The 23,635-nt window shown below is 52.3% G+C and overlaps 11 protein-coding genes across 11 annotated transcripts; 7 read left to right on the top strand and 4 right to left on the bottom strand.

Moving 5' to 3' along the window:
* Nucleotides 1-532: 532 nt before the first annotated feature.
* Nucleotides 533-2,037, top strand: IAQ61_002966 (uncharacterized protein; the record flags this gene model as incomplete). The annotated part of the gene is made up of 3 exons (XM_066095782.1): nt 533-858; nt 974-1,510; nt 1,800-2,037. 3 exons carry the CDS (start codon nt 533-535, stop codon nt 2,035-2,037), a joined length of 1,101 nt encoding a protein of 366 aa, XP_065954618.1.
* A 397-nt stretch (nt 2,038-2,434) lies between these two features.
* On the top strand, nt 2,435-3,703 carry IAQ61_002965 (uncharacterized protein; the record flags this gene model as incomplete). The annotated part of the gene is made up of 1 exon (XM_066095781.1): nt 2,435-3,703. One exon carries the CDS (start codon nt 2,435-2,437, stop codon nt 3,701-3,703), a length of 1,269 nt encoding a protein of 422 aa, XP_065954617.1.
* A 597-nt stretch (nt 3,704-4,300) lies between these two features.
* On the top strand, nt 4,301-4,816 carry IAQ61_002964 (uncharacterized protein; the record flags this gene model as incomplete). Its single annotated transcript, XM_003843234.2, has 1 exon — nt 4,301-4,816. The coding sequence occupies one exon, from the start codon at nt 4,301-4,303 to the stop codon at nt 4,814-4,816; it is 516 nt and encodes a 171-aa protein (XP_003843282.2).
* A 3,118-nt stretch (nt 4,817-7,934) lies between these two features.
* Nucleotides 7,935-9,983, top strand: IAQ61_002963 (uncharacterized protein). Its single transcript, XM_003843235.2, has 2 exons — nt 7,935-8,360; nt 8,411-9,983. Exons 1-2 carry the CDS (start codon nt 8,099-8,101, stop codon nt 9,715-9,717), a joined length of 1,569 nt encoding a protein of 522 aa, XP_003843283.1. The 5' UTR covers nt 7,935-8,098; the 3' UTR covers nt 9,718-9,983.
* A 203-nt stretch (nt 9,984-10,186) lies between these two features.
* On the bottom strand, nt 10,187-11,539 carry IAQ61_002962 (uncharacterized protein; the record flags this gene model as incomplete). The annotated part of the gene is made up of 1 exon (XM_003843236.2): nt 10,187-11,539. The coding sequence occupies one exon, from the start codon at nt 11,537-11,539 to the stop codon at nt 10,187-10,189; it is 1,353 nt and encodes a 450-aa protein (XP_003843284.2).
* A 514-nt stretch (nt 11,540-12,053) lies between these two features.
* Nucleotides 12,054-14,306, bottom strand: IAQ61_002961 (uncharacterized protein; the record flags this gene model as incomplete). Its single annotated transcript, XM_003843237.1, has 4 exons — nt 12,054-12,098; nt 12,147-12,276; nt 12,328-13,670; nt 13,728-14,306. 4 exons carry the CDS (start codon nt 14,304-14,306, stop codon nt 12,054-12,056), a joined length of 2,097 nt encoding a protein of 698 aa, XP_003843285.1.
* Nucleotides 14,307-14,621: 315 nt separating this feature from the next.
* Nucleotides 14,622-16,502, bottom strand: IAQ61_002960 (uncharacterized protein; the record flags this gene model as incomplete). The annotated part of the gene is made up of 3 exons (XM_066095780.1): nt 14,622-16,013; nt 16,117-16,235; nt 16,313-16,502. The coding sequence occupies 3 exons, from the start codon at nt 16,500-16,502 to the stop codon at nt 14,622-14,624; spliced, it is 1,701 nt and encodes a 566-aa protein (XP_065954616.1).
* Nucleotides 16,503-17,731: 1,229 nt separating this feature from the next.
* IAQ61_002959 (uncharacterized protein) lies at nt 17,732-18,343 on the top strand (the record flags this gene model as incomplete). The annotated part of the gene is made up of 1 exon (XM_066095779.1): nt 17,732-18,343. One exon carries the CDS (start codon nt 17,732-17,734, stop codon nt 18,341-18,343), a length of 612 nt encoding a protein of 203 aa, XP_065954615.1.
* Nucleotides 18,344-18,954: 611 nt separating this feature from the next.
* On the bottom strand, nt 18,955-19,215 carry IAQ61_002958 (uncharacterized protein; the record flags this gene model as incomplete). The annotated part of the gene is made up of 1 exon (XM_066095778.1): nt 18,955-19,215. One exon carries the CDS (start codon nt 19,213-19,215, stop codon nt 18,955-18,957), a length of 261 nt encoding a protein of 86 aa, XP_065954614.1.
* A 558-nt stretch (nt 19,216-19,773) lies between these two features.
* IAQ61_002957 (uncharacterized protein) lies at nt 19,774-21,978 on the top strand (the record flags this gene model as incomplete). The annotated part of the gene is made up of 1 exon (XM_066095777.1): nt 19,774-21,978. One exon carries the CDS (start codon nt 19,774-19,776, stop codon nt 21,976-21,978), a length of 2,205 nt encoding a protein of 734 aa, XP_065954613.1.
* Nucleotides 21,979-23,267: 1,289 nt separating this feature from the next.
* On the top strand, nt 23,268-23,624 carry IAQ61_002956 (uncharacterized protein; the record flags this gene model as incomplete). The annotated part of the gene is made up of 1 exon (XM_066095776.1): nt 23,268-23,624. The coding sequence occupies one exon, from the start codon at nt 23,268-23,270 to the stop codon at nt 23,622-23,624; it is 357 nt and encodes a 118-aa protein (XP_065954612.1).
* Between the last annotated feature and the right edge of the window lie 11 nt (nt 23,625-23,635).

The raw sequence follows: 23,635 nt of genomic DNA, 5'->3' as shown, positions 1-23,635 counted from the left end.
TTAATCTCTACAGAATGCGGGACGCAGTGCTGACTGCCAGATGTAAGCTGTGCCACACTCACAGTTCCACCCCCACGTCAAAGAGAAAATGCCATCGCGCATTGGGCAGGTGCTTGGTCACCTAGAAAAACGAGTTGAAACTAAAATTTAGTATTCACAACACCAGAAATCAACCAATATAGACATGTTACAGCTTCAAAATCGATCTCCATATGCCTATATTATGCTGCTTTCTATGAGGTTTTAGTGGGTGGCGACATCCGGGCGGCATGCCCAGAACGATCATTTTTTTGACATGGGGGTGGTTCAATCAAAGTCCTCAATCGCAAGAAGCCGAACTGAAAGCATGATAGCCGAGCATGCTTTATTACGTTATTGTAATACAGCAATGCAACCTCTACTGAATAAAGTAACTGCTAGGTCCGCCGTGGCTAGATGCCATATGTGATCTACCATCCAACTTCTGCTCAACAATCTCACCCTTTGAGCGCTCTTACCACCATAATAGATGGGAGACTCACCTGGGCAACAAATGAAGCGACCCAGACTGAACGAAGACCCAGATGACTATTCAACAAATCAAGAAACAAAGCGACGGTTGACCGTTGATGCTCCAAATGAAGCCCACCCATCTTCGCATGATCAGGATGCAGCATTCATGGAAGCCATGGCCTGTTCCGAGGTTTCTGTTGATTGGGGCTGGAACGATACCGATAGAATCGAGTTTCAGCTTTCGGAGCAAATTGATGAAGACATGTCTGGACTCGGCCCTGAAGCGTATGATAAGGTGGATGTGCTACAGCACGACTCTCGCCATCACGAATTCGAGATGAAAGCTGCACAGGATATCAGCCCTGAGTCTGAAGAGTGTAGCCTCGAAATTGTTTGCTTCGGAACAGTAGGTCCTCTGCGAAATCCATGCTTTGTATTAAATCATATACTCACCTGATTAGATACCCTCCCTACATGGGAGATGTGCCAGGTCCTCTTCATTATCTCAAAGATTTTCAGTCACAATAACTTCCTCGGAACGGTTTCATGCTACTGACAATCAGCAAGTAACCGGAATAATACCACCGCAATACGGTCGCATGGTGAAGAGCTTACTTGACGAGAACGCTCTTATATTGTTTGCCTATTGTACCATAGACACCGATGTAACTCAAAAACATCCGTCAGGCCCATATTCCCAAATATCTTGTACCTTAGACGTCACGGTTTATGGTCCCAATGATCTCTTCGAGAGCATTGGCTCTTGGCTTCAAGATTACGATGTCTATCTGCAGGATCCTAGAACCATCGATTTGGATGTGAAGTACCGGAACCCCCACCGACTGTCCTCGACTGAACTCAGCTCCTGTCCATCAGTATCCATGGTCGTTTGGTTGAGTACTGATACTGTACAATTTCTGAAGATCGAGGACCGACCCGAGCCACTGGATATGATTAGTGGCCAAGATGATCTCGAGGAGACCGCAGCACCCAAAATGATACGAACAGTTCTACACAGGTATGATTTCCATTAAATTTGACTATTGTATATTCACATCTCAATTTAGACATCAAAGGCAAGCACTCACATTTATGCTTGGCAGGGAAAGGGGATGGGCGTTAGAGACCAAAGGAGCGGATGTGTGGGAGGCATTGGATTCAAGTCACGACAGAAAGTAAGCTTTCCAACTGGCCTTACCTAGCGTTGGAGTAAATCACGTCGATGGGGGTCCTCCAACACCTCATCAGCATTTCGAATCGATTGACGAAAGTCTCTATGCAGGGTTCAAGTACTGATAAAGCACCAGATTCATTAACCGAATTCTGGGCAATCACCAAGATACGGCGCCGCCACCCTTCTATGGGGGTATTATTGCGGATCCTATGGGTCTCGGGAAAACTCTACCTATGGTAGCTCTGGCGGCCAGCGATCTGGAGCCTGGGGCTGCAGTTGTTACAGAATACGATCTGCTAAATGTTTCAGAGGATCCAATGCCCACGGTTTCAGCCACTTTGGTCATCGTGCCACAACCACGTAAGACATAGTTGTCACGATTTTGCGGTACATACTAAAGATCATAGTCCTGAGTACATGGGAAGAGCAAATCAAAGAGTAAGTATGATTGTTATGTATAAATTTACGTAGATGGCTAATTATGGTCGAGCCATATCGAAGTGGATGGACTGAAGGTTCGACGCCATCACGGAAAAGAACGGCTCAGTCTCATTGAGCAGATCAACGCGGCTAATATCATCTTGACGACATATCACACAGTCCGTGCAGATTGGCAAAAAGGAGAAGTGCCAGCTAATAGTATACTTTTCACCGTTCGATGGAAGAGAATCATCCTTGATGAAGGTAAGTCTTTCCGAGTCACGTGGAAGCTTACACATACATGCTGGACCTGGACACTGATCGTTGATAGCGCATCTCGTTCGCAACATGAAAACACGAATGGCTCGCTCGATCTGCAGTCTCGAGTCCGTCTCTCGTTGGGCAGTCACTGGCACGCCTATTCAGAATCAGCTCAGTGACCTGACCGCCCTCCTGAAGTTCATTCGAGCCTATCCCTATGACGATCCGAAGAAGTTTGACACAGACATATCACAGCTCTGGAAATCTGGAGAAGATGAGGAAGCTGTGAAGAGACTCAAGCGGCTTTCGCGTTGCCTTATATTGCGGAGGGCAAAACACACCATTACTTTACCACCGCGACATGATGTCCGGTGCCCAGTTGAGTTCAGCAAAGCAGAGAGGGCTTTATATGACAACATTCGTAACCAAACTATCATCAAGATGGATGATGCATTGGCCCAGGACACTGATACTTGGCAGCGAGGTTTGTACGGTAACTTTCTCCAGCAAATTGAATCAATGCGGTTGGTGTGTGACTTAGGTCTACACTATACTTCACGCCATGGCAAGATGAATACGCGAGAAAAGGACAACTGGGCTGATGACGCTCGACAAGCCTTCAGAGTTAAAGGCCAAATGGGAACTATCCGTTGTACCCTATGCCATTCAAGCTTGGATGTCACTGAAAGTCTGGGTGATGACGCCGCGCCTCATTACACTGCTCATCTTTTCTCGTGCCTCGAATATGCTTGCGCGGAATGCTCCTACAAGAACCGGAAGAGCATTCAGAAAATGCCATGCGGGCACACACCCAATTGTCCAGTCACACCAATATTAACCGGTAGCAGCGCATTTGAGGAGATGTCCGGCGACATCACGGAAGGCCTGAGGCTGGCTCATCACTCCGAATTTCCTTCAAAGATAAAGGCCCTGATATCAGATTTGGAGCAGCCAAAAAATAAGGATGCAAAATGGTGTGTCAATCTTGATTGCTGTGTGTGGTTCGAAGCTGATGTGATCAGCATCGTCTTTTCTACTTGGAGAATGACCTTGGACATTATCGAAGCCGCGCTAGAACAAGCCCAGATTCGGAGTGTCAGGTTCGATGGAAAAGTAGCTCAAACTCAACGCCAGCCAGTACTGAACGAATTTAAGTCGAACCCGAACGTTCGTATCATACTGCTCACTTTAGAATGCGGTGCTGTTGGGTCTGTAGGACCTCCTGCTTCAATCAAAAATGCTAATTGTATAATCAGATTGACGTTGACAGCAGCTTCACGGGCATATCTGATGGAACCCCATTGGTGCGCAGTTACAAGAATGCTTCGAGCTATAGGAGCTGATTTTGACTTCTAGGAACCCAACGGTGGAAGAGCAAGCCTTGGCCCGTATCCATCGCATTGGACAAAAAAGCGAAGTCACCACCATTCGCTTTTATATTCGCGATTCATTCGAAGAAAGAGTTATTGAGACTCAGGAAGCCAAGAAAAACCTTGCCAGTGTTCTTCTTTCAGGACATGACGGTGGACAAGTGGACAATAGTCTTGGAGCATTACAGGCAAGTGGCAACAATAAATTAAACCCATAGAACACATACTGAACGTTTATAGAGACTGAGGTCATTATTATAATAACGCAAAAGACGTGACTATATTCATTTCTTTGGTCTTTTGCGAGCTTTGCAGTATAAATAGGAGAGCCTTTCAAGAGCAAGGGTTCAAGATTCTGGGAGCGAGACTAATAGATTACGTTGCCCCTAGAAACTAGCGTGCACAGCTACCGGTATATTACTAAGGGCGCTGACGCAATACTATTTAGTCTTCATCTTTTGCTTGTAATCGGACTGCCACTTCACATGTAAGCTATCGCGATCCGACGTGGAGATGGATTTCAACTTGCAATTCTCCACGAACAATATTTGACCAAGCATCCGCTTCGAAGGTCTCCTATGGGATGTACGAACTGATTGAAGATATTGAGCCATTAGAGTGGTACGATGCTGGAGGCTACTACCCCGTTCAGATCAGCGACCAATTCTCTCCGTCTCATTATCGCATTGTACACAAACTGGGCTATGGGAGTTGTTCTACCACATGGTTAGCGCGTGACGAGCGCTTGGCCAATTACGTCGCGATTAAATTCGCCGTGTCAGAGCTTGATCGTTCATTTGAGAGCGCTATACTGAGGATTTTGCGGGATGATGAGGGATGCCATGCCACAGCGGATGCCAGTTTAGCAATGATACCAGAGATATTGGATGACTTCCAATTGGAAGGCCTGGATATACAGGGCGCAATGAGAAAACATCACTGCTTGGTCACCACGCGAGCAAGGATGAGCATCTCAGAAGCGCGAGATGCATCCCGTAGCCTGTTGTTCCAGCTTTCAGTGGCTCGCACCATTGCTGCTCAGCTTATTCAAGCTGTCGCCTTCGTGCACTCTCGTGGCATCATTCACGCAGGTAGGTAACCAGGCTGGTCACATTGAGTTCTGGCCGTGCCTTGCTAACTACAATTTCAGATCTTCATGAGGCCAATATCCTTCTTCGTCTGCCCGATTCCATCGACAACCTTACTCCAGACCAGCTCTATGAAAAGTATGGGCAGCCTGAGCTCGAGTGAATAAAACGGGTGGACGGAAAGCCTCTGGATCCGTGGGTGCCTAATTATGGTGTCTTACCAGTTTGGTTTGGAGATGCTAGCGACACTATCTCGCTCGCTGACTCACGCATCTTCTTAAGTGACTTCAGTGAATCGTTCCAGCCCGAAGTAGGCGTACAACAGTCTTCTCACACACCCTAATATTAAGATCACCAGAGATACTCTTAGAGCCAACGTCATATGTTCATTCCCGGCTGATACCTGGAGTCTTGCATGCGCGGTCTTCGCTATCATGGGTCAATGACCCCTGTTTGACACTTGGCCCCCGGGTAAGGACGATGTTCTTTGAGAACATGTTGACGCGTTGGGTTATTTGCCTAGCGAGTGGTGGGCAAGATGGGCGAACAAAGATCAGTACTTTGATGATCAACTTCAATTAATTGATGGATCGCCGCGTCTCCTGCTAGAAAATTGGCTGGAGGACTCAATCCACAGAGACAATCTGAGATGGCGGAGATGGATGAGGAGGAGAAGCAAGCCTTCCTTATGCTAATGAGGTCGATTTTATCATTTAGGCCCGACGATTGAACTTCGGCGCAACAGGTTCTTGAATCCAGTTGGATGCAGAACTGGGCTGGACCGGCGATGGATTTGGCGAAGGAGAATGTTAGTACTCTGAAAACTCATCGCTAACTATATAAGTATAGTATATTGCAAAAGTAATGTCTGTTATCGGACCTTATTCAAAGGCTTCCTGTAAAGAGCAAGACAGCCGTTAGTATTGGGACCTGGATCAAGATCTATGGGACTCCTTGCTTTCATTCGAAGTCTTACGCTGGTTTCAAGGAGAAAGACCCTTGGCAGGAAGCCTTTGAAGGTTGGATTCTTTGTAAGATCAAAAGCACAAGTTGAAACTGCGCAAATAAACCTTGACGCCCACCTGGATAGTGCGATATATCTATGCCCATCGTGTTGCCCACCTTGATGCCCACCTCGATACTGCGATATATAGACAACTAGTATAGATATACCACACAATCAATGTGAACATAGATATGTCGCGATAATTAGCCTTTTGTTTTATTTTTTAGTTTTCAATTCCTCGTTGTGGTTGTAGTTGTGGTTTCCGGCCGACCACATGTAATCGGGCCCACTCGGATGCCTATCGTGGAACCCTGATGATGTTAACCAAGTCGAGCCTAGTACCGGTTAGACGATCACGACTGGATTCACGATTCACGGGCGGGACGTTTCAAGGTTTATGGACGGCAAGGAAGTTTTTGGCGATCCACACGGGACACCTGTCGGCGGAAATGAGGCCGGGCTGCGAATACGATACGCGCGAGTGAATGGATTCACATACCCACCCATCCGCCTGGATTTGTATGTACTGAGTGGGCGCTCGAAAAACCTGCTTTTTTTCAGGAGACGTGCAGGGAACGCTTCAATAGGAGACGGTGTGTGGTGTTGCCTTTTTTCCATGGGCTGCAGGCGCCAGCTACGAAACTGTCATGGCAAATGTATGCGACGGGAATGTGTTCCTTTCAAACGTTCGTCAAGGCTTGGTGTAGGCAAGGGGTACCGAAAGGCTGATTGAACGAGGCTGCCTACCTAGAGAAGCAATGCATCAAATGGTGACTGAAATTTGTGGCTTCATATCTACCGGGATACTGCGCTAACTCCAGCTGCATTGTTGGGCCATTCTGTCTAAGACATCAATTGAAATTGTTACCTGGCATCGGAGGAGATGGGTTCAAACAAGCCGGCAGCAGCAATACGAAGGCCAGCGATCCAATTGTTGTTACACACAATGGGATGAAAGCGAAAAGAACACAGTAGGTATTGCGCAATTGGCATGGCCTCACTTCGCTCCATCCTCGGCCGGACCAAGCGGTAGAAGGAGCTTAAGCCCAAGGGGTAGAGGCCAGTGGAAAAACTACCCGACGATGGGCAGCCAGTCTCCCGCTCAGCCAAAGAAATCCTACTTCTTGTTGTTGCGAAACAGCGCTACCTACCTATGTGAACGGATTCAAGAGTTAGAACAGTGGATCACGTTTCATGCATGAGGCGTACCGGTACCGGCAGATAGTACAAGCAAGTTGGCGCCGGCATCTTCAACTCGACAAGCACTTTCCAAGAGGCGAGAAGCCTCAAAAGGCGTCCTCGGCAGCACGAACGTTTGTTGTCCAGCGGGTCACACATCCACTCCTTCAAGAGAAACAATACCTTACTCCAGCCATGGCCGCAAGTACCGCGTGCTCGTCCCTCGAGCTTGCATGCCACAAGGACTCGTGGGCATCCTCGCACTCGTCCCCCTTTACCATGCGCTTGACGTAGCACGGCTGCCTTGGCGATGGACCTGGCCGCGGAGCCAGCACCGTGGCAACTCTGTGTCATGTTTGTTATTGTGTATTGAGCAACGGCTTGTTGCCGTGTCACCAGTGCTACCGGTACTGCGTGGTCTCCCATCCACCCTTGTTTCGCACGTTGTTACCGCCACATCGTGATGGATTCAAAGTTTCAAGATGCGCTGGTCACGCAGCGAACAGTCACGTCCTCGCATTCGGACACTCCTAAAAGGCACTCTCTGAAGGCGGGCTACTCCTTGATCCTACGGTCAGACAGACAGACATGATCATTGTTTTAATTAGAGCCAAGGCAAATAGTTGTCTGTTTCTGGCACAAGGGCGGGGCCTCTAGGTCTCACAGTCCACAGCTGGATGGCACCATGCCTTCTAGAGCGAAAGCCAGCACAGCGGTTCCAGAGCCGTCAAGATGCAACTCCAGGGACCCGCACGACTATCTTTACTTTTGCAAGGTTAGCCTGGTCTATTGAAGGAAACCTTCGATGCACCAGTGCTTCGACCCAAGTCCGTTTTGGCACACGCCTTGCAGGGATCGCTGGCAGGTCCTCTGACTTCGATCATCCCTCCTCCATAAGATGAGGCTACACCCAGGTTACAGTAAGGTCCCCTCCACCTTCTCCGTGACGAAGTCTCATTCCACCGCTTTTCTTGCGGCCGTCCTTCGTTTTCCCCATACTTTGTGCGTAGTCGATTCGGTCACCGCTATCCACTCGCTCGTACTCCACTTTCGTTTACCCAAATCTATCATCAATCAGTAATACAATCGCAAGACTACTTAACCCATAATGCACCACACAGCTCTCGCTGCCTTGGCGGCACTCACCCCCCTTGTTCATGCCCACGGTGTCGGTCTCCCCAAAATTGTAGGATTGAACCCACGGGATCTCAAAGCAAGGGAATTGCTTGGCAACCTGGGAGCACGATTTGCGGAGCCCCATGAGTTCCTCAAGGCACCTGAACAGAAACTCCAGGCTCGCCAAGACGACCGCCGATGCGGAGCTGGCATTGGCTCTTGTGCTGCGGGCGAGTGTTGCTCCGAAGGAGGCTGTAAGTGAATGTTATGGACCTAAGCAGACGGACGCTGACGAACGCTATAGACTGCGGGACCGATGACGACTTCTGCTACTCCCCCGGATGCAACTATGCATACGGCCCAGGGTGTCCAGACAACGTTACTCCCAGTGGCACGAACACTTCCAGCATTGCACGTACCAAAGTTGGAGATGTCCTGTATGGCGGAGACGGTATCTACAACTGTGTGAAACCCGGCACTGTTGCGCTCACCTACGACGACGGCCCACAGAAGGTCTTCACTTCCCACATCTTGGACGTCCTGGACTCGTATGGCGCCAAAGCCACCTTCTTCGTAACAGGCAACAACATCAACAAAGGGCAAATCGACACCACGCCCGAATTCGTCGCCGACATCAAGCGCATGGACTCGGAGGGCCATCAGATTGCCTCGCACACCTGGACCCACTTGGACCTCAGCGCCGTCTCCCAGCTCGACCGCAAAAACCAGATGTGGAAGAATGAAATGGCGATTCGCAACATCATCGGCAAGATCCCCACGTACATGCGTCCACCTTACTCGAGCTGCACAGGTCAATGCGAGACCGACATGGCCGACCTAGGCTACCACGTCATCTACTTTGACGTTGACACAGACGACTACAACCAGGACTCGCCCGCCCAGATCCAAAACTCCAAACACTGGTTCCGCGGCAACATCACGCAAAACGGGGCCAAACCGGCATCCAGCCAATGGCTCGAAATCGGCCATGACATCCACGAGCAGACGGCCATGAACCTGACCGACTACATGCTCTCCACCCTCACCCAGCTCGGCTACAAGGGCGTCACCGTCGGCGACTGTCTCGGTGACCCAAAGGCAAACTGGTACCGTGTTGCCGGAGGCGCAGGATCCGGCACTGGCACCGGCACCTCGAACCCACCAGCCGGCTCCTCGACACCCCCTCGCGCCTCCACCGCCCCTTCATCTGGAAACCACAAGATGACAACAGACGCCACATGCGGCGGAAAAAACAAATACACATGCCTGGGCAGCTCCTTTGGCAACTGCTGCTCCACAAACGGCTACTGCGGCAGCACCCCCGCCTACTGCGGAACAGGCTGCCAACCGGACTTTGGAAACTGTGGCTCCAACGGCTCGGCACCCTCCAAGGCTTCTCCTAAGCCCTCGCCCTCGCCTGCCGCTACCTCGCCCGCCACCGGTGCGGCTAAGGTCTCAAAAGATGGACGTTGTGGCGGCAAAGGGAAGTTCACTTGTGCCAAGTCGTCGTTTGGCAATTGCTGCTCGCAATACGGGTACTGTGGGTCTACGGCTGCGTACTGCAGTGCGCCGGCGGGCTGCCAGGCTGGATTTGGGTCATGTACTGCGTAGAGGAATGGGAAGTGCGTGCGGAGTACTGGCGTGTTTGTGTAAAGAAAAAAGGAAGAATGGGGTTTACGTGGCGTAATTGTAGTAGAGGTGTGGGTGAAGGGAGATGGCGTCTAGGAGCCTAGACCTGGATATCGCGTTGTAAGCCGTATTGTACCTGTGCAAATCAAATCAAATCAACCCAGTTCCTGGGCTATGGCCAGTCATCTGGCCTGTCTTGACTATCCATCTCTGTATGCTTGAAAGTGAGTGGGATTGTTGGACGTGGGGAACAGAGGGGGGAGTGGTATGGGAATAGATATGGGCATGGGGCCGAGAGGTCTTGTTTTTATAGAGATGTTGTGGAAACTAGAAAGAAGAGGTGGTGAGTTAGGTCTATCGTAGAGGTTATTGATTATTCCCCGTATGATGCTTATACCATTAATTCATCAAAGATGACTACAAGCCACACCTCTACACAGCCATCATCCCACTACCTCTCAACCGTAATCATCCACCCATCCCCGTACACTCCCCCATCTCCAACCCCACCCCACACCACACACGTCGCCCCATCCACCTCCGTCCCCCTCGCCGCCGCAAACCGCGCCCGTGCCCCGATACCTCTCGCCGACACGCCCGCCGACTCCTCCTCCTCCCCCTTGGCATCAACATGGCGGCACATGACCTGGGCCCATTGCGCCTCGTGCGTATCCTGCTTGATGCGGGCGCGGATCCCATCTTTTATGGCGGCAGCGGAAGAGCGCTCTGGTGCGAGTTGCAGGGCCCAGATGTCGTCGAGGTAGGTTCCGGGGGCAGACTCGCCGCATAGAGCGAGGAGGTAGTGGCGGCCCTGGCCGGTGGTGACATCTACGAGGCCAGCGCCTGAGCGCGCTGGTGGTGCAATGGAGGCGGAAGGTTCCCCACTGCTGGTATGTTCGATGGCTTTCCATGCCCAGCCCGCGGTGAGCGGGGTTGTCCCACCTTGGGCATGTTGCCAGACGTGGGAGGCGTCGAGACACTGGATTGAAGCTGTAGTGGAATCTCCTGTACTCTTGCCCCCGAATAGATAGAGATATTCGCCCACGACAGATGCGCTTGCACCCTCTGTCGCCGGCCCAAGGGGCGAAGGTATGGTGCTCCAAGTCCGGGTTTTGACGTCGAAAGCCCACGCATCGTCCAGCAACTGACCAGTCGAAGTATCACGACCGCCTAGGACGAAAATAGTGCCCCAAGAGTCCGATTCAGCAGGCTCAGGAACGAATTTCGCGGGGTCCGCGGGCGCCTGGGGAGCTTTCTCATGGTACGTCGTAGTCTTTGGTCCTGGGAGATCCGAGCTCGCTGAGGCGTGAGCGGTGCGCTGTGCTGGGAACGAAGTGCCTGGCGCAGGATCCAGATGGGACCATGTGTTGGAGACAGTTGAGTAGACCCAAATTCTTCCCTTTTCGTTGGCTACCCCATCGCCCTCACCACCGAAGATGTAAATACTGTCACCGATCACCACAGCCGCATGCCCTTTCCTTGGACTAGGTAGATCGTCGTACCCGTTCTCTGCGCGGGCTGCGAAGGTTGTATAGTCTGCTTCGAGGACGCCGCTTGAAGGGAGAATCACAACGTGCATGGTGTTATCGGCAAGTTTGGCAGATTCCACCTCCCCACCAAAAATGTATGCGCGGCCTTTGATTACAGAAATGGTATGCTCTGATCGAGGCAAGGGGATGGTTGAAATATGCGTCAAATTTGCCTTGATGGGGAGAGTTGGATGTTTGATGCCCTTCACTAGAGCCACAGCGCCTTCGAGCAGATGCTCTGCAGCGGAAAGCACTCCAGTGGCAGCCGGCTCCATTGTATTCTGCTGGGTATGTAGTTGCTTAACAATGTTGTGTAGGTTTGGATATGCGAGAAGTGGTGGAAGTGACAAGAAAGGAACATGCAAAGTGGAGATAGATTCCAGTTGAGTATGTGATGTACGTACGGCAGCTCACGGAATAGCCGCAGATGTCTAGTAGTATGTGTGTGACGTCATAGCGTGACACGTAATGTTCCCTGTTTATCAAACGCTGTTTGGCCGTGCAGGTCCATTCGTATATTGGCCCAAAGTATGCTGTTCAGCATCATAACAGGATGGTACACAAGAGTCAAATCTCCTGATATCATGTGATCTTTGTGCAAAATCTCACCTTTCCAAGACTCCCAGAGATTGAAGCATTACATGTGACAAACAAACCGTCTTCAGCATGTTCACATATTGCACCAAACGTCATGCAGTATGTTTGCTGAATCGTCTAATAAAAATACAACGGCAGCTCGGAAGAATATCGAAAATTATCCAAGCTGCCAAGAACCCAAAAGAAATACATCTAGATATTGGGCGACAGTTGGTCAGACTTGACGCATCGCTCCACCTGAGAGTCATTAGAACTTGTCAACCCTTTCCAATAACAACGACTTACCGAATCTATTGAAGCCTGCAAGAAACTGCGTGCCTCAAGCCCGACCCAGACTTTCAGCATCGAAAAATCTCCTCCGCGGATCATCGAGGACCCACTCTGAGCACCCAGCTGTCGAAGAATAGGAAGAGCGCTGAGCGATGATTAGCCATGCTTGTTGAATCCTTTGCCCGTTTTCACTTACCCAGCAAAGAGATCTAGATCAGGGTTCAGGCTCCGGCCTATACCCTCGAGCAACAAGATGCTAAGCACAACATTCACAAAGTCGCCTTCAAGGCGAACGTGATGCGTCCTCACCATGGACAAGACTTCGTTAAGAATATCACCAATCTTGATGTTGCCCAGCGCGAAAGTACGGCTCTTGACCCCCAGCACCAAATGCTGCATGCGGAGCGCAAAGACTTCACCGTCTAGGACGGCATCTGGTTGTCTGCAGCGCTCCGTCATCAAGTGGCCCGCCTTGTAGCCGTCAAACTCTGCAACAGCTTTGAAAAGATCGAGAAAGTTTGCGCGATTCTTCGCATTCAGTTCGGTGACTAGGCCAGTGTCGATGAAGATGAGCTGAGGCCGATATCCTTCCTTGTCAATCTCTTGTAGCTTAGCTCGCCATCGTTCGGGATCTTTTCTGTGGGGCCGTAACCGCTCGAGGACTTCCTCGGTCACATCTCGCGATTCCGTGGGCCCGGTAGTGCGATTTTCCTTTCGTGTAAAGATGGAGACATCCAGCTGTTCTGGCTTGTAGAAGCGTACCATGATGTTTCCCGGGTGCAAATCGGCATGGATGAAGTTATCAATGAGCAGCATGGTGAGAAAGGCGTCAAGGCCTTCGTCAGCAATGTCCTTTTGGAAGACCCCGCCACCGTTCTGCAGGAAGTCCTCCATCGGTATGCCTTGCGCGAACTCCTCGATCAATACATTGCGCGTAGTATATTCGGTATAAGGAAATGGGAACCAGGCCGTAGTACGGTCCTTGAAATTTCGGCGGAACAGGGTGAGATTTGCCGCCTCGATACGGAGGTCTAGCTGCAGTCGCATCATTTCACCAAACTGCTCGACCTCGTCGGGGAAGGACAGCCACTCCATAGTAGGTACAGCATTGATGATGGCGGCAAAGAAAGCCATGATGCGCAAATCTCTGCGGACAATCTTCTCAATCTTGGGGTGCAGGACCTTGACGGCGACATGCGTCGACGGGACCCTTGACGGTGTGTTCTTGAGCGTGACGTCGACGTTCTTTTTGATCTTCCGGACAAGATTCGGCTTCTCTTCGGCACTGATGGTGTCGTTCAATGTGGCCAGATGAGGTTTTAGTTTCGCCTTGTAGACCTGAGCGATGGCACCCACTCCGAGTGGAACATCGTCAAACTCCTCGAAGATGTCGTCAAAGGATTGGCCGTCAAAGGCAGCCTCGATGGTTTGCTTTGATATGCTCAGTGGATGTGCGGGTGCGTTGGAATGAAGAGTGGACATGATGGAGCATAATTCGGTGGGGAAGACGTCAGTTCGTGAGGCTGCCCATTGCCCCAGCTACATCGCAGTCAGTGGACATGGACAAGACGATGGTTTGCCACATGAAAAACGGACCTTGATAAAGGCAGCACCGGCTCTCTCCATGGACAGCACCAGAAAGCCGTACCACCACAAGGTCCCACTGCGCTCATTATCGCGATGAGGCTGCTTTGCCCCCAGCCAAATCGCGGGGATGCTAACAATGACCGGCACGAAAATGATGATGAGATGCAGAAAGCGGATGCCCGTCGCTATCGGCTCAATGATGTAGTCTTCAATGAAGAAGTACAGCCCCCGCTGGTACTTTGTCGAGTTCTCGAGGACTTTGGGAACATGTTCCTTCAGCTCTTTGCGCGACGCCTCCAGCATGGCCTCCTCGTGTGTCTTTTCCCCACTGTCCGACTGGTCATTGCCAATGGCCACAAAGGCCATCGGACTCAGTACCGCACCCGCCGCCGCCGCACCAGTAGCCGCCCCCGACCATCGTATCGTCTTACCGCGGAATCGTGGTGTTGCGAATAGGCGGCTGAAGGCGGAGGCGTTGGAGTGGCAGCGTCGCGTGCTGGTACTGATCCGGCTGCTGGCAGCGGAAGACGCAAGACGTGGAAGATATTGGCGAAGACATTGGCGACCAAGCAAGACGGTCGTCCTCATGGTGCCGTGTTGCGGACGGGAGCAGCGCGTACGATTGCCATGACGTCTCAATGGAACGAGACTAACTCACCTGTGGACGTTGGCTGACCGTGACGTCGATCGGCGTTTTCAATCATGTGACGCCGGTCGAGATGCACATGCACTCCAACACCATCCGACATCTACCGAGTACACCGGGTCTCCTAACAGATGAATTTCGAGTATGCCCATCCACGGCATTTTACTCATCCCGAATCAAGTCAATTTTTTCACCAAGATAAGCATCAGAATGTTGGCATGTTCATCTGCATTGGTATCGCATTAATTCCAACCCAATCAAGCCGTAACGAACCCCTCAAACCCATTGTCCAGCGCCCGTCTAATCGCCTTGGAGTACTCTGGAAACCCGCCCGCAAAACTCAACTGCTCACGAACCTTTCCAGGTACATTGTCACCCATATACCACGACTGTAGCATCCACGTCAGCACAAGTCTGTCTCTCTCCAATCTAGGACGTAGAACTGGACTTACCTTGGTCTGCGGGAACAGAGTCTTATCCGAGAACTTGATGACCGTTTCCCGCCACTGCTTCTCAGCTTCGTGTGTTGCATCGCAGTAGTCGAGTCCTTGGCCACGCAGCTTAACAATGGCGTCTACGATCCAATCGCCCTGGACTTCGACGCACGTAGGGCCGTTGGAGAAGGCGGTGGGGCCTTGGGCACCGTAGAGGAAGAAGCAGTTTGGGAAGCCGCTGATGGTCATGCCCAGGTAGCTGTACGTGCCATTCTTCCACTTGTCTGCTAGGAGAACGCCGTCGACGTTCTTGAGACCCATGTTCTTTATGCCACCTGTAATTGAGTCGAAGCCGGTGGCCAGGGCGATGACGTCGAATTCGTGCAATCGGCCATCTGCTGTTAGGATGCCATTTTCTGTCACTTCTTTGATGGGGTACTTGTTGATATCAACGACCTTGTTCTCCGGCCGGTCGAGCATCTCGTAGTAGTTTTGTTCCAGACTGGGTCGCTTCGTGCCAAAGGCGTGGGGTGGCTCCAGCGGTGCAAGAATCTCACGTTTCTCCGGGTCAGTGATTCTGGCGCGAGTCTTCTTGGCCCAGAAGTTGTAGGCTTCGCGGTTGGCCTTGCTGTCGAATAGGAGGTCCTGTGTTTTGTTAGACGATAGTGCAACAACACTCACGATATGGATTAGACTGACCTTGTAGTTGGCCAGCCAAAACTCAAACCCGCCATTCTGCCACCTCTCCTCGTAAAAGGCCTCACGTTCCTCTGGCGTGTCATCAAAAGTCTCCTTTTGGACATAGTCGTATCCGAAGCCGGCGAATGTGGTCAACCGATGCTTGAACAGCTCTTGATACTCTCCCTGCTTCCTCTTATCCTGTTCCTCTTTTGTAAGATCTTTCTGCTGCATCGGAAGGCAAAGATTCGGCGTCCTCACAAACTGCGTAATACTCGCAGCCGTCTTTGACGTCTCCTGCGCAATCTGAATACCAGTCGATCCCGTACCAATCACCGCCACCCGCTTGCCCGTAACATCGACCCCCGACGCCGGCCAAAACGAACTGTGGTGAATCTCACCCTTGAACGTCTCCATGCCAGGCCAATCTGGAAAATGCCGCTTGGCTGCGAATCCCAGCGCGAGCAGGAGATAGTTGCACGTTGCCGTCCTGCCATCCTCGGTCTGGACCTTCCATTTCCCAGACGGCTTGTCGAACTGGGCTCCCACGACGCGGGTGTTGAATGCACAATCCTTTTTGATATCCAATTTCCGCTCAACGTGGTCAAAGTAACTCTGCAGCTCCTTTGTCCCCGGATACCGACACGACCATGTCCAATCCTTGTCTCTGTGTCAGTTTTTTATCATGTGACAACATCATGTCAAGTTTCTCAACGCATATCCATCCTCCAACTACCACATCAGACATACCTTCCACACCTCCGGTAAAGAGTACTCATAAATCGGCACCTGTGAATCCACACGTGCCCCCGGATAGCAATTCCAATGCCAAATACCACCGAGATCCGACCCGGCCTCGTAGATTTTGCACTTGAACCCCTGTTGACGGAGTTTGTGCATCAGGTATATGCCACCGAAGCCTGCACCGACGATCAGCACATCGGTGTCGAGACGGTTTACATAGTTTTCCTTGTCTGGCGCTGCAGGCTCGTTGGCTGCGCTTATATCTGTGCGGAAAGGCAGCATTGTTGCAGGGAAAGTGGTACCGGTATGGTATGGTCGAATATAGTATATATCAAAGCCAGGATCAAGACGACGACAAAACTTTATACATGTGTGAAAAACAAACAACCTTCTCAACCCCCCCAAATCCATCCCCCGCCATCCCCACACTCCTATATACCCACCCCTTCCCTCCCACTGCAAGGCTCCCCACTACCAACGCACCCACACCTGTCGCGCATGCAGTAGAACGCAATAGTCCCAGTATCCAAGCATACCATCCTTCCATATTCCATCTGATCTTCCCGCCTCGCCAATCCAACCCAAACTAGCCCCATACCGTACCGTTGATCCCCACCCCCAGCACGGTTTGATTGGCCGGGTAAGACGTCATGCAAGTATAGTATAGTCTGCTACTCTACAGCTACTAGACGTACAGGACTCTACTCCTAGATACGGCAGCACCCGGGAATAAGGTGAGGGCGGGATGTATTCCGTTTTTGAAGGGGGAGGATGTGCAGGTGCTGTTTGCAGGGGAGGTGTTGATGCCGGGGGCCGGTGTTGGGGAGGGTTCCGGTAACTGGATGAGGTAAACTTCTATGATGGGGGGATGATGAAGTACCCATGTACTCTTGGTCATCATCTGGGTTATCCAGTGCGGGGGCGTTGTGTCTGTACTTGTGCCCATACCGGTACCGGTACCGCGCAATGGAAATGGAAATGGAAATCCTTGTAGGGTAGTGTACTAAACTGGTACCTATGTACTCCACTCCATGTACCCTACCCTACCCTACCTCCAAACCCATCCAACATCCCCAGCCCTCAAATCACACCCATGTGCCAACGTATCCTCGTTCAAACTCTGGGTTTTCTACGCGCAGGACAGACAAGTGTCGGTCTAGGGATTCTGGCTACTGGATTCCGTTGAGACTCAGGTTAAGCTTCACGCGGCTTTCGGGCTGCATGGGTGGTGATGTGGAGGCGTGTGGTATGTAGCCTATGTGATGTGGGATAGTAGTGCACGAGTACCGTGCAGTCATGTGCAGCGAACGGTGCGCACGAGTCATGCGTACGAGTACGTTTGTCGCCTTGATGAGTAGGTACATGTTTCTTTTATCGGGGGGAGAGTGGTTGGAGTGTACAGCAGCGCGTATGGTTTCGCCCTCAGGGAGATGGGGGAGTGACAAGCAACAGATGATGTATTTGTGAATGCGAGGTCCATGGTCATTTGCACTTTTAAGATCAACGTGGAGATGGGATCACTACTACTACCTGACAGTAGGCTTCCATCGCAACAACAGTCACCTGGGCAAAAGAGAGATGGTGAGCAGCTCATTGCATGTGTAGATCTCGATTCAGATCAAAGACATGCACCAAAAGAACCTCCTGAATTCAAAACTCGCAATTACTCAGAACCGTCGTCGTCGTCGTCATCGTTGACGACAGGGACTGGTTCCTCTTTCCCGGTTGTCTTGACCTTTCTGTCCTTTTCGGCGCCGGCTGGCTTCTTAGCAGGGGCGTTTGCGTCCTCGTCTTCGTCGTCAGATTCCTGGGGGGCGGCTGCATCATCGTCCTCGGAATTCTCTTCGAGTTCTTCCTCTTCTTCCTCGTCGGCAGAGTCTTCGTCGTCCTTGGCCTTGGTGCGCTTTGCTTTCTTCTTGGGCGCTGGGGGGGGGGGAGAGGCAGTGTTAGACATGGGCAGTGGCATCACGATGGGAATGGGACAAGATTTGGCGTGGAGACTTACGTGGATCTTCTGCGTCCGAGTCGTCCTCGTCAAAGGCGGAACCCTCCTCAGACTCGGCATATCTATGGGTGAATGGGGTCAGCTTTGTTGTTTTGGATGCGCGCAAGAAGAAGGGTGAATTGTTGAGCAGTCTACAGGCGGAAGTCACGGACAGTTTGAAGGCAGATTGTAGTCGCTCCTGAATGAATGGGACCGCGAGAGCCCAACCTTCATCACCAGACACGCAGCACAGCGAGCATGAATGGCAGAGACAGCATCAAGGCATGACGTCAAGAAAGCGCTCACTTACTCCTCCTCAGACTCGGATTCATCAGAAGGCAAAGCCACCAATTCCTCCTCCTCGTTCTTCCTCTTGCGCGTCGACATGGCGATTGTTTGGGTGGATGTGTGGGGATGTGGGAACGCGTTGGATGGTGGTCTTGAGGCGGCGAGGGTGAAGGACCAGCTGGGAGGGGGAAAGCGGAGAGAGAGATGGGGCGGGCGGGGACAGAGTGACAGCGACGGGGGGGGGGGAAGGGGACCAACAAGGCGGCACAGGGAGGCTGGGGCTGGGAAGCCAGGGCAGTAGCTTGATGGAGTTGCGCACCGGGGGCCGGGGGGCGCGGGGGAACTGGTGAGTGAAGGTCAGTCAGCCAATCGTTGGGGACTGTGGACCGTCTCTCTACACAAGCTTGGGAGGTTTCTGGCCATGGTGTTCCTCGTCGGTCTACTGCAGGTACCGCAAACGCATCAAGGGGGGCAAGCAAGGGAGAGCAAGTCGTTTGGCCTGAGTGCGTGGTAGCATGTAGTAGCAGTAGTAGCAGTAGTAGCAGTAGTAGCAGCAGCAGCAGTAGTAGTAGCAGTAGTAGCAGTAGTAGCAGCAGCAGCAGTAGTAGTAGCAGTAGTAGCAGTAGTAGCAGCAGCAGCAGTAGTAGTAGTAGTTGCAGTAGTAGTAGTAGCAGTAGTAGTAGTAACAGTAGTCTCTGCGTAGTCTTTTTGGCGTGCATACATGTGCCAACTTACCTATTCCATAGACTAGAGAATGGGAGGAAGCTGTTCGTTTGGGTAAGAGGCAAAGGAGTGTGCAGTCTTGCAGTGCATTGTTCTCGAGTAGAATCTTAGGCAGAAGAAGAGTCTGAGACACGACCCCACGAACAAGCCAATGGTTTTCCAACATGTTCCCTTTCCTTGCCATGGACGATGTTTTGTGCCATCTCCTGGGCTGCCAGCTTTCGAGTGCGCGTACACGGAGGTGCAGAGCTCACCCACGCCGAAAGCGGCAAGGCGCAATCGAGTAGGCAGACCATGCCCCGCTCGCTCTCTTCTCCCGAATCGAACGGACACTGGCTTTACTTTTGCCCGACTTTCTTCCCTCTTTCTCTCTCTCTCTCTCTCTCTCTCTCTCTCTCTCTCCTCTACAGTAAAGTGGGAGGAATATCACCAGCGCCACGATACACGCACACATGCACGCACACATGCACGCACACATGATCGCACATATACACGCACGCACAGCCCGGAGTAAATAGTCACCCCGTCCACCCTCGACCCGCCTCCACATCCCCAAACATGTCGGCCCCCCAGGTCGCCCGTCCGAGGCCTCCACGCGAACGCCTCGGCGGCCTCAATTCGTCCAAGAAGCCCGATCCCTACCAGTCCATCACGACGAAACGAAAGGCCATGCCCGCGCCCCCGCCACGCGTACGCAACCGCCCAAAGTGCTGCGACAACCCGCAAGCCATGGAAGAAGACGACGGCAGCACCTTTTGCTTCACCTGCGGCACCGTCCTCCAGGAGAGCTCCATCGTGGCCGAAGTCACCTTTGGCGAGACGGCCGGTGGGGCGGCCATTGTCGAGGGAGGCTTCATCGGCGACCAGCAGCGGCACGCCAACTCCATGGGCGGCACCATGCGCGGGCTCGGCGGCATGGAGAGCAGAGAGCAGGCCGTCATGTTGGCCCGCACGGCCATTGATTCGCTGGGCCGGTCGCTGCAGCAGCGCCAGACGGTCATTGACCAGGCCGTGGGCTGGTACAAGCTCGCGATGAACCACAACTTCATCCAGGGTCGTCGCATACGCAACGTCGCCGCTGTTGCCATCTACATGGCCGCCCGGCGCCAGCCCGAGAACACGCTGCTGCTCATGGACCTGGCCGAGAAGACGCAGACCAACGTCTGGGCCCTGGGCGACACCTACAAGGCCTTTCTGAAGAAACTGGGCGAGGACGACCCCGCCACCCTCTCCGGCAACAAGGCTGTCCAGGAGATTGAGCCGCTGATGCTCAAGTACTGCCGCAAGCTCGAGTTTGCCGAGGCCTCGCACAAGGTCGCCGACGACGCCTGCAAGCTGCTCAGGCGCATGGGCCGCGACTGGATGGTTCAAGGTCGCCAACCCGCCGGCCTCTGTGGTGCCTGCATCATTCTCGCTGCCCGCATGAACAACTTCCGCCGCACCGTTCGTGAAGTCGTCTACGTGGTCAAAGTGGCCGACTCCACCATCAACTCGCGCTTGTACGAGTACAAGAAGACGCCCAGCTCCGCCTTGACCGTCAAGCAGTTTCGCGAGATGGGCCAGCAGCTCAAGGTCAAGACACTACCACCCGCCATCTGGAGGCGCGCAGAGAGAGAGGAGCGCAGGGCGAAGAGGAAGGCGACACAATCGTCCACCTCGGAAGACGACGAGGACGGAGAGGCCAACTCTGCAGTGGACGAGCAGTCGCCGCATCCCAGCCAAGGGGAAGCTGGCCCCAGCACAGCGCCGTCAAGGACGAGCAAGAGACGTAAATTAGACAAAGGGACTTCTCAAGCAATCGCTACACCGCCTGCAACACAAGAAGGTACAGATCCTGCTGCCGCGGAGGATGTGTTGGATGGAAATGCCGAGACTGTCATTGATACCGTCGCCACGGCGTTTGAGGAAGCAGAGGAGATCCAAGCCGGTGATCCCGACTTGGTCATCCCCAAGAAGCGTGGTCGCCCCCCGAAGAAACGAATGCCTATTGAGATTTCACCCGAAGATCTTGAAATCGAACAGGATCTGGAAGAGGAAGTCACCCACACCATCAAAGACTGGGAGAGTATTTTCAAAGAATGCGCCCAAAACGAAAATCACGAACTGTTGCAACGCACGGGCTGGACAGCGAGCGAATTGACGCGCATGCGCACCGACACCCGCGACGTTCCCGTGAACCTGTCCCCCGACATTGGCGAAGACGAGTTTGACAACGACCCGGACGTTGCAAATTGCATTCTTGGACCTGAAGAGGTCCGTCGCAAGGAAGCCATCTGGATCACGGAAAACGAAGAGTGGCTTCGCGATCAGCAGAAGAAAATCCTGGACGCCGAACTCGAGGCCGCAGAAGACAAGCCCAAGAAGCCAAAGCAGAAACGCAAACACCACCAAATGGGCGACGGCAGCCTCCTCGAAGGCCAACCCGCTGCCAGCGCCGCCGAGGCTGCCCACAGGATGCTCAAGAAGCGCGCCAAGCAGTTTAGCAACCACATCAACTACGACCGTCTCAAGGAACTCTTTCCAGGCGGTGACACGACGAGTACGCCGTCGGGCAGCGGCCAAGGCGCCAGCCCAGCTGCCTCTGACGCCACGAACAGCCCGCCACCTGCTACACACCAGACCAATGCGAATGCAGCAGCCGAGGCCGAAGACGACTACGACGAACAAGAACAGCAGGAGGAGGAGGAGGAAGAAGATCTCGAGCATCAATACCTCGACGACGATGATGAAGGATTCGGCAACGTGGATTACGACGATTATTGATTGCAGGGCGTTTTCTTGGTGAAGCTACCATATGGCGAGTCGACCGAACACAGCCGCGACGAATCTAATCGAAACGAAATCAAACGGAATTAAAGCGAACACGACACTTCACTATATCATGCTATCCCCATCCTAATACAATAATCCCAGAACCCATGGCATGCGCTTCAACATGACGAAACGCGCTCTCTGCTCTCAAGGGATAAATCATTGCATATCCAGACACATTCACATTTACATGTATATATATACACGAACATGGGACATGCAAACTCACACAGCACGGCTCAGCAGGTCTTGTCTCTCGTTTCTCGTTTCGTTTCTCGTTTCCAAGCGGAATCAGCATTAGCGTTGGCGTTTGGCATTGTATTGGCGTTTAGCATCTATATCCACATCTATATCCACATCTACATCTACATCCACACCAGCAGAACGCGCAGTTGATCTTCACATGGCATGACTGCTCTGCTTTGCATTACACACGATACCTAGACCTTGTCTGGTCCTGTCTGATCTGGCCCGGGCTGGCCTGTATATACAAGTGAAGTGCACCTAATTGGCCTCAATGTATATATATTTAGTCTTTATATGCCGTATGCGGTATGTAATATGTAATATGTAATACGCAGTATGTAATACGCAGTATGTAATACGCAGTATGTAATACGCAGTATGTAGTATGTAATACGCAATATGTAGTATGTAATACCCAATACCCAATACCCAATACCCAACGTCCCCCAAGTCTCCAAACCCCCAAATCTACTATTAAACCCCCCCTGATTCCAGAATCCTTGCTTTCGCGTGCCTGTGCTGCATAAAATACATGGATACGTGGCCATGTGGAAGTCGATGTACCGACTGCGAGTGGATAGGAGAATGGGCATGGGAGAGGGCAGGGTGGAAATGAATGGACTTTGTTAACATGGGAGATGATGTTGTAATTTCCGAGCAAGGCGCAAAAAAAATTTTGTAAAAATTTAAAAATTTAAAAAATGAATTAAAAAAAATTGGCGTGATGGGATGATGGGATGGGATGCGTGTCTCTTTCTTTCGAGTAGAAGTGGTGGTGGTGGGGAGATGCGTTTGATTTGAAAATGGATTTTACAAGGAAGAATGGGGAGTGGGACGTATCAATTCCACTCCGACCCAAGCTCTCGCTCTCGCTCTCCCTCTCCCTCTCGCCCTGCCTTGCCCAAAAAAAACCCTCCCCAAACGCCCTATCCCCCCCTCCCCACCCCCTCCAACACCGCATCCGCCCCCGCCCCCGTCCCATCACCCTTCCACCCATGACTAAAAACCTCAAAATTATCATCAACGAGCCAATTCAAATCCTCGCTTTCCGGGCGCAAGGTGCGGGCAATGCCGTTTCCAGGCTTGGGGTAGTGAGCCGGGGGATCCGTGTCGTACCCGTCGTCTTCGTCGTATTGGTTGCCGGCGAGGTCGATGGTGGTGGTGGTGGGGGTGGGGTGGGGGTAGGGTTCTGGGGGATCGGTGGTGGAGCGGGTTGGCGCGGTGGGGGTGTGGATGGTGGGTGGGGTGGAGATTGGGGGGTTGGTGTGGAAGGCGGAGGGGGGTTGGTATTGGGTTTGTGGGTTGGGGGATGGGAGGAGGGAGGGGAGGGGTGGTGGGGGGTGGTTGGTTGATATGGTGGTGG

Source organism: Plenodomus lingam (genome assembly GCF_022343315.1).
Source record: "Plenodomus lingam strain CAN1 chromosome Unknown contig_14, whole genome shotgun sequence".
In the NCBI taxonomy this organism is placed as follows: Eukaryota; Fungi; Ascomycota; class Dothideomycetes; order Pleosporales; family Leptosphaeriaceae; genus Plenodomus; species Plenodomus lingam.
The sequence above is the reverse complement of the archived record's forward strand: the minus strand, read 5'-3'. Positions and strand labels throughout refer to the sequence as shown.

Coding starts and splice junctions, on each gene's coding strand:
- IAQ61_002963 (XM_003843235.2), top strand. CDS start 8,099: ATGCACCACACAGCTCTCGCTGCCTTGGCGGCACTCACCCCCCTTGTT. Junction 8,361..8,410: donor GTGTTGCTCCGAAGGAGGCT/GTAAGTGAATGT, acceptor CGAACGCTATAG/ACTGCGGGACCGATGACGAC.